This window comes from Solanum lycopersicum, chromosome 7 (genome assembly GCF_036512215.1).
Source record: "Solanum lycopersicum chromosome 7, SLM_r2.1".
Lineage (NCBI taxonomy): Eukaryota > Viridiplantae > Streptophyta > Magnoliopsida > Solanales > Solanaceae > Solanum > Solanum lycopersicum.
Genome location: NC_090806.1, coordinates 12,644,381 through 12,663,202, shown reverse-complemented (window position 1 = coordinate 12,663,202; position 18,822 = coordinate 12,644,381). Strand labels below are relative to the sequence as shown.

Here is an 18,822-nt window from a genome sequence, read left to right as displayed (position 1 = left end):
ACTGGATACAAAGTTCATGAGCTTTGGCACTAGAAGTAGAGGGGTATACGTGGCAATAGAACAATAATGAAGCTAAATATAGTGTCATGGAATATCAGGGGGATGAACTCTGCTAGAAAGAGGAAGTGATCAAAAATATTATGACGAACTGGAAGGCAGATGTAGTATGTTTCCAAGAAACCAAGGTGGTAGGGGAAATTGAAAATATTGTGAAGGAAGTATGGGGGAATAAATGGGTGAATTATGCACAGTTAGAAGCCAGTGGAACCAGGGAAGGCATCGTTATTGTGTGGAATAAAAGGGAGTGGGAAGGAGAAACTAGCAGTGTAGGGATGTACTCTAGGGATGTACTCTGTCACCTGTAGCTTCACAGGGATATGTCAAGATTTCAGCTGGCACCTCACAGGTGTCTATGCTCCAGATGATAGAGACTTGGTGGGAGATTGGTGCTGCCAAGGGGTTGATTGCAGGACCTTGAGTCCTATGTGGGGATTTCAACACTGTGAGGTACCCAACGGAGAAGAAAAATTGCAACAGAATCAACAAAGGAATGACAGATTTCATAGAAGACATGGAGTTAGTTGATCCTGAATTATCTGGGGGAAAGTACACCTGGAAGAAAGGAGACAGGCATACAACAGCAAGCAGACAGCCAGACTTGACAGAATTTTGATCTCGGAAGAGTGGGAAGCAAATTTTAGAAATATAAGGCAGCACATACTTCACAGATTGACATCAGATCACTCTTCCATCATGTTACAATGCGGCACTTGGGAAAACACAAAGTCATATTTAAATTTGAGAACTGGTGGTTGGACATAGAGGGTTTCAATGACAAAATTGAAGGATGGTAGAACTCCTTCAGTTTCATAGGGAAACCTGACTATGTCTTGGTTGCAAAGCTCAAAGCACTAAAAGAAAAGCTAAAAGAATGGAGCAAAACTGCACAAGGAAACTTGGGAACACAAATACAAAATGTCTTGAAACTCAGCTAGCTGAGTTAGAGAAGATACAGGAGAACAGATCCTTGAAGCCAGAAGAGATAATCTCCAAAACAACATTGATCAGTTAGTTTGAAGACATAGCGAAAAGGGAGGAAATAGCTTGGAGGCAAAGATCTAGGGAAGTGTGGCTAGAGCAGGGGGATAGAAACACTAATTTCTTCCACAGAACTGCAAATGCACACAGGAGAATGAATATCATCTCAAAGCTGAAAGTGGGAGGAGAAAATTTGACTGAACCAGACGAGATACAGAAGGAGATAGTAACTTATTATGAGGAACTATACTCTGAGCCAGAAGAATGGAGACCATACCTAGAGATGAGAAACTGTACTATGATTCATGAAGAAGAAAACAAATTACTCTTGGCACCTTTTGAGGAGCAGGAAATTCTAGAGAGAATAAAAGCATGTGCAGGGGACAAAGCACCAGGGCCAGATGGTTATTCCATGGCCTTCTTCAGCCAATGTTGGGACATTATTATACCTGGTGGCTACAGTTCAGCAGTTCCACAAGGCAGAGAAGTTTGAGAAGAGTATTAATGCCACCTTTGTGGCTTTGATTCCTAAGAAAGTGGGAGCTAAGGAACTGACAGATTTTAGACCTATTAGTCTAATAGGTGGAGTTTACAAGATCATTGTCAAACTGCTGGCAGAAAGGTTAAAGAAGGTGCTACACAGACTTGAAGACAACCAACAAATGGCATTCATAAAAGGTAGACAAATAATGGATGCAGTGTTGATAGCAAATGAATGTATTGAGTCTAGACAGAGAAGCAAGCACCCTGGAACTCTATGCAAGCTTGATAAAAGAAGGTCTATGATCATTTAAATTGGAATTTCTTACTACTTATCATGCAAAGGATGGGTTTTGGAGCCAAATGGATTAGATGGGTCATGGGTGAAATTCTGCATAAGCACAGTTAATTTTTCTATCTTAGTTAATAGAACTCCTAGTGGCTTCTTTTCATCCCAAAGGAGACCGAGACAAGGTGACCCCCGACACCCTTTTTATTCATCTTAGCGATGGAATGTTTGAGTAACCTAATTCACACAGCAAGGATGAAGCGCTGGGTAAGGGGCTTAGGGTGGACAGCAGCGCACAAAATGGCTTGGAGATTACCCATCTGCAATATGCAAATGATACTCTCATTTTTGAGAAGCAATGACAGGGCAAATGTCGATCCTAAGAGTAATGTTCATCATCTTTGAAGCAGTCTCTAGATTACATATCAATTGGGGGAAGAGTTACATTTATCCCATAAATGAAGTGGCTCAGGTGGAGAGTCTGGCAGGGGTTTTGGGTGGTAAGGTAGGGGAAATACCAACAATATACCTAGGTATGCCATTAGGGGGAAAGAGCAAATCAATAGGGATCTGGAATGGAGTGATAGAAAAATGCAAAAAGAAGCTAACCAACTGGAAGAGCCAATATGTGTCTAGGGGAGGTAGATTAACCATAGTTAATAGTGTGCTAGATGCAATACCTGCTTATATGATGTCTGTGTTCCCAGCACCAGACAAGGTCATATAGAGGATAGATGCTTTGAGAAGAAATTTCTTTTGGCAGGGAAATGAAGATAAAAAGAAGTTTCATCTAGTCAACTGGGAAGAGGTCACAAAGAACAAGAAAGAAGGGGGACCGGGGATTAGGAACATGAAGAAACTAAACAAAAGCCTAATGTTGAAATGGCTTTGGAAGTTTATGACAGGCGAGAATATGCTATGGAGAGAGGTGATCAGGGCAAAATATGAAATGGAGAATAGGTGGATGACAAAGATGGTAACTACACCATATGGATGTGGTATTTGGAGATCGGTAAGAAATCTTTGGCCTCTGTTTCGTTCTAGAATCAGATTCCAGGTGGGTAATGGAATGAAGGTGTCATTTTGGGAGGACAGATGGATAGCCCAAAGAACCCTGAAACAATTATTCCCAGACTTATATACACTAAGCTTTCAACAAAATGCAACTGTGGCTGAAATGTGGACAGGACAGGGGTGGAACTTACATCTTAGAGGAATCTAAATGATTGGGAGATGGGGAACATAGTGGCCTTTTATGATACAATGGGACAATTTAGGAATATGACTAGGGAAGAAGACAAGGTTGTGTGGAAGATCGGCAGCAAAGGGGTTTTCAGTGTCAAAACAGCTTACAAAGATCTCAATCATTCAAATTAAAATGACAGGATGGAGCTCTGGCCATAGCAGATGATATGGAAACCTAAAATCCCATACAAGGGTAAATTGTTTCACATGGTTACTAGCAAAGGAAGTAGTGTTGACACAAGAAAATATAAAGAAGAGGAAGTTCCAATTATGCTCAAGATGCTATTTGTGTGAGGAACAGGCAGAGACAATCAACCATCTCTTTTTGCATTGCAAATGGACTGATCAATTATGGAGAATATTCAGCAGCCTTAGGAAGATCACTTGGGTGAAACCAAGAAACATAGCACAACTCCTAAATTGTTGGACTAATATAGGCAATACTACAATTAAGGAGGAGAGATGGAGAATTGTCCCAACTTGTATATGGTGGACAGTGTGGAAAGAAAGGAATCAAAGATGTTTTGAGGGCAAGAAGAACAATTTGCAGAATTTCAAGATGAATTGTATCGCTCTTTATTATTTTTGGTGTAAACAGAAAGTTTTAGTACAGGTAAAAGAACTTTTTGATGTTATAGACTATTTGTGACAAAAAGCACAGATGGAGTCAGTCTAGTTTGTAATACTTTTGGAAGGGAGCTACTTTGATGTAGTATACCTGCGGATAAATAGGAAAAGAAGCTATCGTACTCAAAAAAAAAAATACCAAATTTTTTCCCAAGATGGAAAATGCACACAAAAGGTACAACAGCATTGACCAACTCATGATTCAAGGGGAATTATCTCAAGATCCAGGAAGATTGAAGGGGAAATTGTCGAATATTATAGAAAGTTATATTCTGAAACCACAAGATGGAGACCAGGTTGTTTATTTCCTAATTGTCCCAGACTAACAAATAAGGAAAAAGAGATGCTACGAGGGGGTTTTGAGGAGAGTGAAGTTCTGCAATGTTTAAAACTATGTGCAACAAACAAAGCACCTGGTCTAGATGGCTTAGCAATGGGTTTCTTCATAAAATGTTGGGAGATACTGAAGCAAGACATCATGCTGGCCTTTCAGAATTTCCATGAACAGAAAAGGTTTGAAAGAAGTCTCAATACCACTTTCATAACTCTCATTCCAAAGAAAAAAGGAGCCAAGGAGTAGAGGGATTCTAGACCAATCAGTCTAGTAGGCAGTATATACAAGCTATTTTCCAAAGTACTGGTAGAAAGGTTAAAAGCTGCGATAGCCAAGTTGATTGATCTACAACAAATGGCCTTCATCAAAGGTAGACAAATCATGGATGCAGTGATAATAGCTAATGAAATTGCTGACTCCAGAATAAAGCAGAAAAAACCTGGAATCTTGCGTAAGCTAGACATGGAGAAGGCATATGACCATGTTAACTGGGAGTACTTATTGGATTCTATGAGAAGAACGGGTTTTGGTCACAAGTGGATAAAATGGGTCAAATAGTGCATCTCAACAGTAAGATTTTCAGTGCTTATCAATGGCTCACCGGCAAGATTTTTCAGTGCACAAAGGGGTTTAAGACAAGGTGATCCTTTGTCACCCTTTCTCTTCTTAATAGCTACAGAGGGTCTTAATAGCATGATCAAAACAGCAAATCTGAATGGGAGGCTCAGAGGATTTGATGTGGCCAGAATTGGAGAAAGGAACCTGGAGATAACTCACTTGCAATATGCTGATGATACTCTGATATTATGTGATGCTGAAGAGGATCAACTCATGACCTTGAGGGTGATTTTGGTACTTTTTGAAGGGATTTCTGGGTTGCACATTAATTGGAAGAGAAGTTCCCTATATCCTATTAATGAGGTGCAAAACATGGAGATTTTGAATGCAATCCTAGGTGGGAACTGGGGAATCTACCCACCATCAATCTAGAGATGCCACTGGGAGCAAAATCACAATCAAATGAAATACAGAATAGTGTAATTGCAAGGTGTGAAAAGAAATTGGCAAGATGGAAGACTCACGATCTCCCTAGGGAGACAGACTAACTCTCATCAACTCAGTCCTTGATTCACTCCCAACCTACATGATGTCTATTTTCCCCATTCCAGACGAGGTTATTAATAGATTAGACAAGGTGAGGAGAAAGTTTCTCTGGCAAGGAAACAATGAAAGGAAGGGTTATAATCTGGTCAAATGGGAAGCAGTGATAACAGCGAAACGACAAGGGGGATTAGGAACCAAGAACTTGAAATTCCAAAGCAAGGCACCTAGAATGAAGTGGCTATGGAAGTATAGCAATGAGAACCAAACCCTATGGAGGAATGTTGTTAATGCTATGTATGAAGGGGAAGACCACTGGATGACAAAGAAATAACAACACCCTATGGAGTTAGATTATGGAGGTCTATCAGAACATTATGGAGTGAATTCAAAACCAAAATTAAGATTAAAGTTGCAAATGGTACTAAAACTGATTTTTAGAAAGATGAATGGCATAAGTCAGAAAGACTGGAAAATTTGTTCCCAGATATTCATGCATTAGTCTCACCAACAAAAGACTATTTAGAATTTTGGACACCCCACGGATGGAGATTCAACCTTAGAAGGCATCTAAATGACTGGGAGATCCAAAGAGTTGCAGATTTCTTAAATACCATCGAACAATTCAATGGACTGGAGGCAGGTTAAGATACCTTATGGTGGAAAGAAAATACGAAGGGCCAGTTCAAAGTAAGTAACGCTTATAGGTGGATGAATCAAACACCTCAATGCATAAGCAACTGGCCATAGAAAGGCACTGGAAAAATAAAATTCCACACAAAGTGGCCTGGTTTATCTGGTTGCTAGCCAAGGAAACAACTCTCAGCCAAGACAATCTGATGAGGAGAGGATTACCACTTTGTCCTAGGTGTTATTTCTGTGGGAAAAAGGCTGAGACAGTTAATCATATATTTCTTCATTGCAAAGTCACTGGACAGCTATGGAGGATTTTCTTAAATCTCAAAGGCATCTCATGGGCTATGCCTGGAAGATTACCGGAGCAATCCAGAGCTGGGAGGAAGCTGGCGTGCAAGCAAAAAACAAAGATAGATAGAGATTTGTCCCTGCTTGTATCTGGTGGACAATTTGGAAGGAAGGAATGTTAGATGTTTTGATAGCATAGAAAATTGTATGCAAATGATTAAGCTAAACTGCCTTTTGTTACTATGTTTTTGGTGTGATCAAATATATTCAAATGACACTATCTCCATAATTGATGTTCTAGATTCAATTTAGGTAGGAGTTAGCAGGATTTTGAAGTAAAATTTGTATATATGGTTTTCAGTACAACCTATGTAGTGTTTATGAGAAATATATGAAGTTACCTGTTCAAAAAAAAAAGAGTGCTGTCATACTTTTATGCGGGAAAGCAGAGGGAGTTCTCTTCTACTCATCTTCTCCTTATTTAGTAGTATTATTCAATATTCACATAGTATCTTATTCGTCATTTCTTCCTACAACCATTGTTTCATTTGCTTTGTTTATCCCCGGACCCACGTGATTACACTGGCATGTTGGTGGTGGAGGTGGTCAATTGTAAATTGTTACTAAAGAATAAGTCACAAGTCATGCTGAAAAGGTGACACAGCTATGAGCACGAGTGATGACTTGTTAAAAGATGACTAATACAAACAAACAGATAAGCAATTCTAACTACAGATAAACTAGCAGAGCCATTAGTAAGTAGGAATCGGAGATCAGAAGCAGCAAAAGCTATTATCATGTTCCTTAAAAAAGATACAGATCTCAAAAATGAGATTTCTAACTCTTACCCTCGCGCTAGGAGCTTCTGAACAGCTTCATCAATTCCACTTTCAGATATACCAACCTGAAAGAAAAGCAAGAAAATAAGTACATGAATCAGATTCCATAGACTAAGCTAAACCTGAAAATGATCAAAACTCCCTCTTCAAACATCCCAAGTGAACTAAGTACAGCATACCTGTCGACATTTTCCCACGCCACTTTGCGTCATTTTCCAATCAAGCTCCTTGTGACCAATTTCAGCATCTAGTTCATACAGCTCATAAAATTTTCCCTTTCAAAGCATTAATGTTTTAGAGAAAGCTATATATATAAGTAGCCTTGTGCAAAATTGTATTGAATTGAAGGAAAATAAACAGATAAACTTATTGCAGTATAAAAAATCAGATAAAGGCAAACCATAACTCACCAAAGGTAAATATTCTCTTCTTCTCAAGTCTAACCATATATAGGTTATCTATCCTAGCACTTACGGTGCAAGTATCTTTGCCTATATTGCCCTTAAACTTATATGAATCGATCCACATTACATTCCAAACACTTATTGTTCCCTGTATTTTCTCCAAAAAATAAATTGCAAAATGTTTTGAAACTATTCAAATATATGTTGCCCAAGCATCAAAATCAAATGAATACATGTTCCCAAAGGATTTTCACAAATAAATCTGTCATAATATTGGTTGGAAAATCCACAACATCTAATAAATATTTAGACCCAAAAGTTATGCTTTGCAAGATCAAAATGTACATATTTCAAGCTTCCAAATGATGTTTTCATTTTGCTAAGGTTTTACAATGAATTTATCTATGGCTTTCAAAATGTTAAAAGTAAAGGCTCATGAAATGGGAAGAGAATGTTAAGATTTTATGAGTTTTTCTTGATTTTCTCATATCTATAGAACTATGATTTCCTTCATTAATTGATCATACATGATTTTATAAGTTCTCCACTAAAATGCAACATGATTTGAAACCTAAAGAACTTAATGTGCAAGGAGTCGAATGCTATGATTTTTCGAATGGGCCAAATGTGCCAACCATATATTGTGTTTGGGGGCACCACTTAGTTGGCTGAGAGGGTATTGTCCACAGGGCCAACCAGAGGGCGAAGCAACTAAAGCAAAGTCTTTAGGCCCCAATTTTATTTTTTATGCGGTGTTTGATATTTTATTGTGGGCCCCAATTAATTTGGATTCCCCCACTTAACGACCATTAAGGAGAGAAGCACTTTCAAGAAAGACTATTTTCCATGTTGGAGCTTGAGCCCAAAACTTTTGGTTAAGTAAAGATGAGGCTCATTGTTTACCAATAATAGATTTATCGACTAATATATGTTTAAAAAAACATTGAGCATTTAAAAGTAGAAAAGTATTTTGTTTATTACAAAAAAAGGAAAACTACATAATTAGACATACTTCACATTACGTATCTTACCACTAACTAAGAGTTTCCAACGTGTCTTACACTTAGCTACATGTACTTTTGCTACCAAATACATAAAAATAGGGAGAGAGGCGAAACAGATTGGGAGGGAGGCGAACAAGATTCGTATATATCCCAGATACATGCAAATAACACTTGATACACACTAGATACATGTATCTATATGTTTCTAGAGTGATTCACATGTATCTGGGATATCAATAACCCCAAATGTATGAGAGAGTGGCGAGTGAGATAGCAGAAAGTTAACATTTTATAGACAACAATACACCAATGGTGATGGTGTATTTCAGTAGTAGTAATTACATCAGGAGTATACAGTAAGCAAAACCAAAAGATATTTATACCCCTCCTAAACTATCTAAAAAGTGAGTAATAGCCTACCTCTTTGGGGAGGACATGATTACACCAAAAAATAAAGGGTTGCACAACGGTTCAACTTCAAACTCTGGAAAGGGATGCTCTTGTTTTCGAAGCATCTCTAGTTCCTTTCCTTCCAAATTGTCCACCAGATGCAAGCAGGGACAATCTTCCATCTCTCCTCGTGACCTGATGTATTCCATTCTATATTACAGCATGCTAGAAAAATCTGAGGTGTGTCTTGTCATGGACCAGCTGATTCCCCTCAAATTCAAAAAGACCTGCCACAATTTCTCCATCACTCTGCAATGGAGGAAGAGATGGTTTGTTGTCTCTGTTTCTATTTCACAAATAATTGTCTTCCCTTTTTCATTAGATTGTCCTAAGTTAGAACTGCTTTCCTAGCTACCAACCAGGTGAAACAAGCCACATGGTAACAACATTTCAGTTGGCCTGTCAAAATGTCTATAAGTTGATTTCAATTGGAACTTCCCATTGTTGGCCGTCAACCATTGTAAACTGTCCTCCTTTGTGTCAAGGTTATTTGAATCCCCTATGAATGGCTATGAAGCTTATGTACCTACCACTTTCATAATGAAAAGTGGTCCTTCATGTTCCATCTCTTTATCGTCTTCCTCTTTTCTTCCATAGCTACATTGAAGACAAACACCACCACTTCATGACATAAATGCTAATAGTAACTTGTCGCATTAAATATCTGTTGCGCTCAATCCAGCCGAACCATACTTCTGAATCTTAATATCTCATAGTAATGTTGTAGGTTTTAAACCCTACATTATAAAAATCCTATCTTCCCCATATCTATTGAAAAATTCTGGCAAATTTCTCCCCTGGAGACGGAAAAAATAAAAAAGGACTAAAATTGACAATGCATAGAAGCGTGGTTTTTAACTCTGTGCGCACCAAAAGAATAGCGGCTATGGGTTTTCCTTGTCATAAAAAAAGGACTAAAATTGATAACCTCAAAAAAGTGCCTAATAGCATTTTTTTAGCTTCAGCTAGATGTGCCCGATCAAGCTCAGGTATATCATAGAGGTTCATAACACACTAGTATTGTTAAGTTCTTTTTCATTAATATCTCATCTTGCACGCACATATCCTTGTTTTGAATATGTAATATTAAAAGCTTAAGGAAGGAATAAGTTACCGATTTCAAAAAATAAACAAGCTTATGAAAGGAAAATGTTTAATGAAAGAAAAGTACTTCTTGGAAGGAAAAAGGCAATATTTTTTCCTCTTATGCATGTATCATGTTTCATAATTCATGTAACATTGATTCGCTCGATTAAGTCAACTTACTAAATGTCGGTCCGTCCCACTAACGTTTTGGGGTGTGGCATATCCCTCCTAGTTCACAACACAATATAAGTGACTTGAAAATTTACTCTAGAAACTCTAATCTCCATTCCAAATATTTAACTGAGTTTTGATTCAAGCACCATTATCAACCACCAATCTTATGAGTTGCAGGAACTAGTCCGCCCTTCACTTATTTTTTCTATTACCCACATAGTTTCAACAATGTAGGATTTTGTCACCAATTTTGCTTTTCAGGTAGATTCTTTGAACTAGGAACTTTGTATTCACACAAAAGAACTCATCAAGAAAGTAATGAAAAGAAATTTACAAACCCTCAAGTGGTGCCTCATACTCAAAATCCAAAAACAAACTTTCAAAAAAAATTAGTTGGTCTATAAACTCCATCAAAATATCTACTTCCCCCTTAAATCTTGCTTACACCAAAATACAAAAGACTAAGACATTTCATCTTGATCTTTTGTGTATTGCCAACCTTCTCGTTATAATATCTCTAATTCCTTTTGATAAAATAGTAATAGGTATATACAATTCTACTTAGAATAGAAATAGGAATAATATATATTGCCCTAGTTGGAAAAGGTGTTTATTGTAGTGTCTATAAATAGGTTCTCTCTGTAATAATATGCACAACAACAATTCAATAACATTTTTCTCTTATATTTCTCACATGGTATCAAAGCCTCTTCGATCCTGGTAGAAAATCAAATAGTTTCCGCTGCCAGAGGGTGGCTATTACTCATATATGCTGCCCTTCATAATTATGTTGGCAAAAGTTGGGTCACCGTTTATCTTTCCGATGACTATTTTCTCATATCTAATTTGTGTAACACCGTGGTGACTACTTTTTCATATCTAGTTTGTGTAGCACCGCGCCATCTTCCTGGTGACTTTTCATATTTAATTTGTGTAGCACCTTGCCATCCTTTCGGGGACTACTTTTTTTGCATATCTTATTTGTGTAGCACCGTGCATCTCTCCGGACTTCTTTTTATATTTAGTTTGTGTAGTAACGTAGATTTTTCTGAACTACTTTCTCATATCTGAGTTGCATATCATCATGTGTCTTTTCAGTAACTCCTCAGATTTGATTTGCATACTTCCATTCGTCTTTCCGGTGACTCCTCAAATCTGATTTGCATAGGGTAGTGCTATCATTCAAACCCTACCCATATAATATTATTTGTTTGATCGTGACTACTTTTAGCCATCAAATCTAATGCTCTTGTGTAATGTGTATAAGCATGTTCCGGCCAATTTTTGGTGACTTTCTTGTTTAATATTGACTCGTCTATTGATTCCAACATGATCCATACACTTTATAGAAGATTTTAAGCACTTCCAGCGATTGTTGCATTGCGAAAAAATTTATTTGGGGCAACCACCTAATTTTATTGCTCAGGGGAAGTTAAGTAGTCTTGTATGTCGATTGTGTTAGTCACGCTATGGTTTGAAATAGCGTGTGCAAGCTTGGTTTGGGAAGTTCAACATTGTAATTTATCACTCTATGATTTATCGGCATTATGCATCAAATCTGGTATTCATGAGAAGACTAAGCACATTGAGATTAAATGTCAATTTTGTGAAGTCGAGTGATCAACTTGCAGATATCTCACCAAGCTCTTCACCAGTCCTCGTATTAATTATATTTGTAACAAGCTAGATACATATGATTTGTATGCACTAGCTTGAGGGCGACTATTAGAATAGTAATAGGTATACACAATCCTAGTTAGAATAGAAATAGGAATAATATATAGTTTCCTAGTTGGAAAAGGTGTCTATTGTAGTGTCTATAAATAGGGTTACTCTGCAATAATATATACAACAACAATTCAATAATATTCTTCTCTTATATTTCTCACACCTTTCTACCATTGTGTCCACCAAATGCAAGCAAGGATATTTTTCCACCAATCTTCCTTTGATCATCTCTTTCCAATTCCTTGCCAGTGTGATTGGGACCTCAAAAGTGGTTTTGGGAATTGTCATGTTTACCCCGAGTATACAAACGAAAATGTTCCACAAATTCGTCGTTGTCATGCAATGCAAAAATAAATGGCCATTCACTTTAGCCTCTTGTCCGAACATATAACACCTTGAACAAATTTGTATACTCTTCCTTGTAGCACTTCAAGAGTTGGACAAGCTATTCTAATTACAACCATGTGAAACAAGCAACTTTATAGGGATCTTTATCTTCTAGATTAAATTCAGGCCAAACTATTGCCAAAGAGATTGATATTCCTCTCGAGTTACAGGACTTCACTGTAAAAACTCCTCTGCTATGAAATTTCCAAATTGGTTTGTTGAATGTTGTGGCAATGCCTGAAAATTAGTTTAAAGCATGTAGTAGGTTTTGCTACTCCTCCAACCTCCCAATCATTTAGTGTCATTTTGAACATAAGGTCCCAACCTTGAGGGCTCCAAAGGACCAAATCTATGTTATAGTGGCATTCTGTTGTAGGCTAATAATGTACAACTTAGGGAAAAGTATCCTCAAGTTCACATCACCTAACCAGATCTCAATTCAGAAACTAGCCTTCAAACCTTTCCCCACTCTAAAGGGCACCTTCGCATTGAAAGCAGTCCACATTCTCCTGATAGTTTTCCACAGAAAGCACACAAAAATGTCATTCACCTCTTCAATTATCAAGTTGCTCTATAAGCCATATTTCTCAGCAATGAACCTCCTCCATAATGCCATATCTTCACAACTGATTTTATGAGACTCAATCTACCTCCCAAGGATAGATACTTTTTTTAAACTGGCCTCCTAGGATAGATATTGACTCTTCCACCCTGTTAGTTTCCATTTACTTCTCTCCAAACTTCACTCCATACTTCCAACACTTCGTTCTTCGCTCAAAATGGCATACCCTAGGTATATGATGGGAAGACAAGCCACTTGATAGCCCAAATTTATTTTTTTAAATTACCGAGAAATTTGTCTGTGACCTACCCTTTGGACCAATCACAACCTTCTAAACTCGGCGGATAGAGGGTCTTAACCTCTACCCTTCTCCACTTAAATACCAGACTTTGCTTTGCATGATGTGGGCTTGAAACTACGACCTAAGCCACAAATCTTCCACCTTTTGCCACTCGAGCTAGGCCTTAAGGGCTACTTGACAGCCCAAAATTGTAGGCAAGGCTTTGCATATAACTCCCTATTCTCTATCCAGCTCAAGAAATCAACCATTACATTGGTTATTCTATTGCATCCTCCCCTTCTGCCATTGTTCTAACGGTATTGAAGTCCCCACAATGGGAATCATGTAACTCCATACCCTCTATGTTTTTCACCATAGATGGCTCACTACTCTTATTATCTTTTGATAGCCATTTAAAAGAAAGCTTTTGTTGTGTAACTTCTGATCCCTCACTCCTAAACCTCTCTTTTCCTTTACGTAAATTCATTGTTGGTTGTCATTTGTTCATGCCATGAACGGCCAAATTGAGCGGCTTAAGACTCATCTTATACCAAAGGGTACACTCAGATATTTGAACTTGATTACAATCTCATGGATAAAATAGCATATGTGTGCCTTTTTCCATCCATAGTTGTTGTTGGACATTAATAATGCTTTCGCACGATGACGTTGAGGATTAAGTTTATATGAAGCAACTAACCTAGTTTTGTTGCTCTAAGGGAGCCTAGTACAGCCTTACATGTTGTTTGTGCCGATCACTGGTCTGAAACAAACTCCTTGAGTCTAGTTTGGTAAATTCAACACAATAATTTAGGACTTTGACAGACTCTTGTTTAAGTTGATTACTCTATGTATTAATAACATTCTAATTCAACTCTGTGTATTCATTTGCTGGTTTATATTTATGATATCGTTATCACCGGCAATAATCAAGATATATCACTTATTTAAAACATCTCTTTTAGCACTTCAATACTAAGGATCTTCACAAATTGAAGTATTTTTTATATATTAACGTGGTTTGGTCCAGATCATGCATTGTTATTCACAACAAAAGTATGCCCTAGACATTGTTCAGGAGATAGAACTGGCAAAGTGTAGATGCATTGACACATAAATAGATTCAAATGCTAAACTACTACCAAGACGAGGGAAATCACTTGGTGTTCTTGGAATATATAAGCGGTTGATTGGTAAATTGAATTACCTTACAAATCACAATGACTAAACCTAACATTTCTTTTCTTGTGAGTGTTGTAAGACGGTTAATTTCTACCAGTCATAGTCATTGAATACAATTGTCCACATTTTACGATATATAAAGTCAATCTCAAGCAAAGGGCTAATCTTCAAGGATTAAGGTCATGGCAGATCGGTGGATATAAAGTTGTTGAGCAGGCAGGATCACCTCCAAATAAATGTTCTACATCTAGATATTGTATTTTAGTAAGAGGTAACCCAGTGTCCTTGTATAGCAAGAAACAGAATGTGATTGCTCCATCAATGTAGAAGCAAAATATCAAGCAATAGCTACAACAACTTATGGGCTAGTTTATATCAAACATTTGCATAAAATCTGGAGAGATCATTCAGATAAACTTGTGTGTGATAATCAACTAGCCCTTATATTACGTCAAATTGATATACCATGAATGGACTAAGCACATTAAGATTCATTGTTACTTTATTAGAGAAAAAGTAAAATGATTATATTGTAACAAGCCCAGTGTGTATGACTTATATGCATCAACTTGAGGGGAAGTGTTCCATAGTTAATGTATATAGTAGACTTAAGTGTCCCACATTTGAATAGCTGTATGTATACTGTGTAGAATATAAGTATAAATAGGGCTTATACAGTAAAGCTACGCATCTTAATACTATTTTCTTTATGCCTTTACTTCTCACATATGTAACCTACATAAAAAGTAAAGACCCGAAAATGTTGATAGATAAACTTGAAAGCAAAGAAACTAAAAACAAAACCATGCTTGATGGATAAAATTACATAAAGAGAAAAGAGCAAGAAAACAGTCAGAATTCCAAGAAAATCCTAGAAGTTATACCATCTAGCTACATCTTGTTAAAAAATTAACCTTAAGAGTAATATGATCAAAAAAATGGATGACCATGGCATATGGGCCAGCGAGACCATCAGTTCTTAAAAGAAAATGATGGATCATCTACGAAGAATGAGTCAAAGATTTAGAGATTGGATTAAACATAAAAAACCAAAGTCATGTCTTATGTGTTCCTAATAGTTGTTACTTCCCATGGACTCTACATGACAAACTTAGAAGAAAATCATCAAGTGGTTGATAATCAAATTCATGATAGATAAGACAAAGACTTTTGGGTAGTTATAGCCATAGCCACCATGCAATAAGAGGTTACTCAAAAACCACTAATGGAGGAAACAAAAATAAAAAAAACTAGGAAAAAATAGTGAAAATACAAAGAGGATGTTTTGAGAAAGATACCATTGTGTAATAATTTACTATCGTAATTTTCAAATATATGAAACAATACTTATGCAAATACCAATAAAGAAACTTAACCAAAAAATTATCTGAAACAAACTAATGCATAACTTAACTTGTATCTCAATTGTCACAGTAAATATCAATGCGCAATGCATTAGAGTCCACTCATATGGCAAAAATATCAAAAGAACAAGAAACAAAATTTCCTTAATGGCTTTAAACTTCAAAGTTCTTTTCCAAGGGTATAATTCAGGGCATGTAACAAGTGTAACCATATTATCATTGCCCAGAGTACACAGACCAAGTCCTACCATAATGATATAGAAGAAACTACATCTCAGATAATAATTATGGTTGTTCCCAAGTTCCAACTAGAAGACTTAAGGTAATTTATTTACTCAATATTCACAATCCTATCCATCTGAATCGTTACTATTTTCAGTTTATTATAGCTCAACTTCTTAAATATGATGAAGTAAAATCAGCACTTAACACTGTCTAAAAGCAAAATCTGATACAATAAAAACTTGTTGCACTGGAAAGAAAAAGAACAAACAAGCATAAAATTACGGGGGAAAGTCACTTTGCTTGAAGGAAGAATATACAAGAGGGAAAAGCAGAACTGACCACTTTAAAGAAAAGCACAATGTCAATGTATTTACATTTGACATCCCAGTACTGCTTCTGAGAAGCGGACATTTTTCTCAACACATCAGGTGGAATATAGAGTGTTTGCTTATCATAGAGTGGGTCCCCTGGCCTTCTACCATTCGCATCCTTGATTTGAGATGGATGAAGCCACTCAAACTTGCTAGTCATTTCAAACTCCTCCTCGAGATTCTTCCTTTTAAAATTCAAGCCCTTAAGACTTTTAATCCTCTTGCTTGCATTCAATGAAAAGCAATCACTCTTATCACCTGAGGAACAAATGTTGTCTTGGACTCGCTTTAATCCAGGTTCATAAGGTTGCATACTTGGTGTTTCTGGCTCAAAACCATGATCATCACTTGGAATAAGAGATACTAATCCTTTACCCTCTTGATTACCCTTTCCATTAGAACAGACAGAACTTCTATTAGTGTCTGATTGTAAGGAAACAGAAGCATTTCCCAGCCCGTCTGATCCTTCATTTTTTGTAAAAACAGAGGATATCTTACATGGATCACCTTTCGCAATATTCCTGTACACAACATCAAGAAGTAGTTAATATCATAACCCATCTCACAAAATTGTATGAATATTTTGCAGATACAATAAAACCAAATGATGAACAACATTTCAGCTGCAACATGATAAATAGCCAACAAAATAGCTAGGAAGCAGTGTGCATTCCATCACCCACAACAAAATAGAACCAAAATATAAGAACATGGTTATTGCAATAACTGAAAAATATTAACAACGAAGCATAACAACACCACCTTTAGGACTGAAATGTATACCCTTGGTTTCAGTGGTCAAAGCAGAAAGAAAAAAGCAACAAAAAAAAAGCAGCAAATGTACATAATTTCGACCAGGCTTATATTAACTAATTAGAATAGAGAGCCAAAAATTGTAACACATAGTAGCTCCAATTAAAGCAGAATTTGCAATAGTATCAAACAATTTGACAAAGGTAATTTTGACAAGGCTTTAGTAATAGAATGTATAGTATGAATAATACCATGAAAGGTAGATAAAATTATAAGCAATCAAATACTTAAATAGAAAAAAGCAAAAAGTGATACCGTGGTTTTTCTCTGTTAAACTTGTGCATAATAGAAGAGAAAACAGAAGAGTTATCCCCATTGTTGAACGGGAGCGGCACCTTCTCAGGAGGAGTTTCAATTCCCAATATTTCTTCCTTAAGGTCTATGGTGGAAGAATTCGGAACTGCATTTCTACTTGGAAATTTCCGTCCATTGATTGTGTTATCGCCGGAGCTTTGGTCCTCCGGCGAAGGTTTCTTGAGGTAAGAAAGTAAAGTTTTCTGCCGCTGCATTTTTAGTGGGGAAGAGAGAATTGGCACCAAAGGACTTCGCAAGCTGTCAACACCAAACAAATAGCTTCAAAATATTAAGACATGCCAAGGTTCAAATGGACTGATTAACATGAACAAATGACAGGTAAATAGCAAAAGCTTACTGAAAACTAACAAGGGGCAAATTTAGTATCAACAAAGCTTTATCATCACTTTAAAACCTACAGAATCAACAGGAACTCAGGAAAAAACTTAATAAATTGAATCCGGAGTCAATACAACACACTGACTGATCAACAAAGAAAAAGAAAAAGAAATGAGATGTAATATTACCTTTTCCTGGGGCGAGACGAAGTTGAGAGATACTAAAATCTAGACTCCAAACCTCTTGAATTAGGGCTTGAAAACAGGATAAGGATCAGGTACATTGAAATTTGAAACTCATATGCTGGGTCGAGAAGAAGAAGAAGAAGATGAGGGTCGGTCCAGTCGTTTGTACGTTGTGTGTGTGTGTGTTTGAAACTCATATGCTTGCCGAATTGTGTTCTTGTCTGTATTGGGTTTTGTTGCATTTTTGGGGCAATAAAACCGGGAGTACTAGCCTCAATTAGTACTCACTTAGGAGTCAATATGTGGTTATATTTGCAATTACCAAATGGCCATTTGGAATTTTTTTAGTCATAGTTGACTATTCGCCTAAAACTTAAATAAGACTAATTAATTAATGAGTGTTTAATCTTAACAAAATAAAATAATTAACTCATAAATATAAATTATAATTAAACTAAACTAATATATATACATATACATTATTTAAAAATTAAAAAATAACTTCAAAATATTTTTAATTTTATAAATACGAATTATTTCAAAGTTTGAAGTTGGAGAAATTCGATAGTTAATTCATATTGTGGAGGATTAAAATTGAGTGTCAACAAAGTAAAACTAAAATATATCAATCTAATCAAAATTTTGAAACGGATTTTTTTATATTTGATCAACATGAATTTTACTTCATATATTCTGTTTGGTTACATTTTCTCTTCATTAGCAATTTTCTTCATTGAGACTCATGCTTAATTCCAGTTTTTAAGCTTAAGGCCCCAACATACTTGGCCCTTTTTGGTAATTTTCAGTTTTGATTATTCTGCTAGTAATGAAGGTTGTTTTATATTGTTACACTAAATATATTTGTGCAATATTTATGTTGAAAAATAAATTGAATATTCTCCTCGTTTGAAAATGTGATATATTTCCTCATTTCCTAGGACAATCAAATATTCAATGAGCTCCTCTTTTAATTATCCAAAAAGGTAAAATTAATTAAAACAAATGATATATTATTTAATTTTTTGACAATTTATGATTTAAAATTCATATATTTGGGATTACAAGCATAACTAATTGAATTAATTGTATATGAATTA

General features: G+C 36.3%; 1 protein-coding gene across 3 annotated transcripts in view; it reads right to left on the bottom strand.

The window, feature by feature from the left end:
• The window catches only part of LOC100462656 (mismatch repair protein), a 46,791-nt gene extending 28,776 nt beyond the window's left edge, over positions 1-18,015 (bottom strand). The window contains exons 1-6 of one of the 3 annotated variants that reach the window (XM_004242880.5): positions 17,729-18,015; positions 17,560-17,616; positions 17,163-17,459; positions 16,063-16,615; positions 7,057-7,152; positions 6,887-6,942 (exon numbers count right to left, since the gene is read on the bottom strand). In XM_004242880.5, the coding sequence (XP_004242928.1) occupies positions 6,887-6,942; positions 7,057-7,152; positions 16,063-16,615; positions 17,163-17,416 (959 nt within the window). In that variant the 5' untranslated portion in view covers positions 17,417-17,459; positions 17,560-17,616; positions 17,729-18,015. The remainder of the gene's footprint in view (positions 1-6,886; positions 6,943-7,056; positions 7,153-16,062; positions 16,616-17,162; positions 17,460-17,559; positions 17,617-17,728) is intronic. The other 2 variants (XM_010325108.4, XM_010325109.4) reach the window with 2 other exon arrangements.
• Positions 18,016-18,822: the final 807 nt, after the last annotated feature.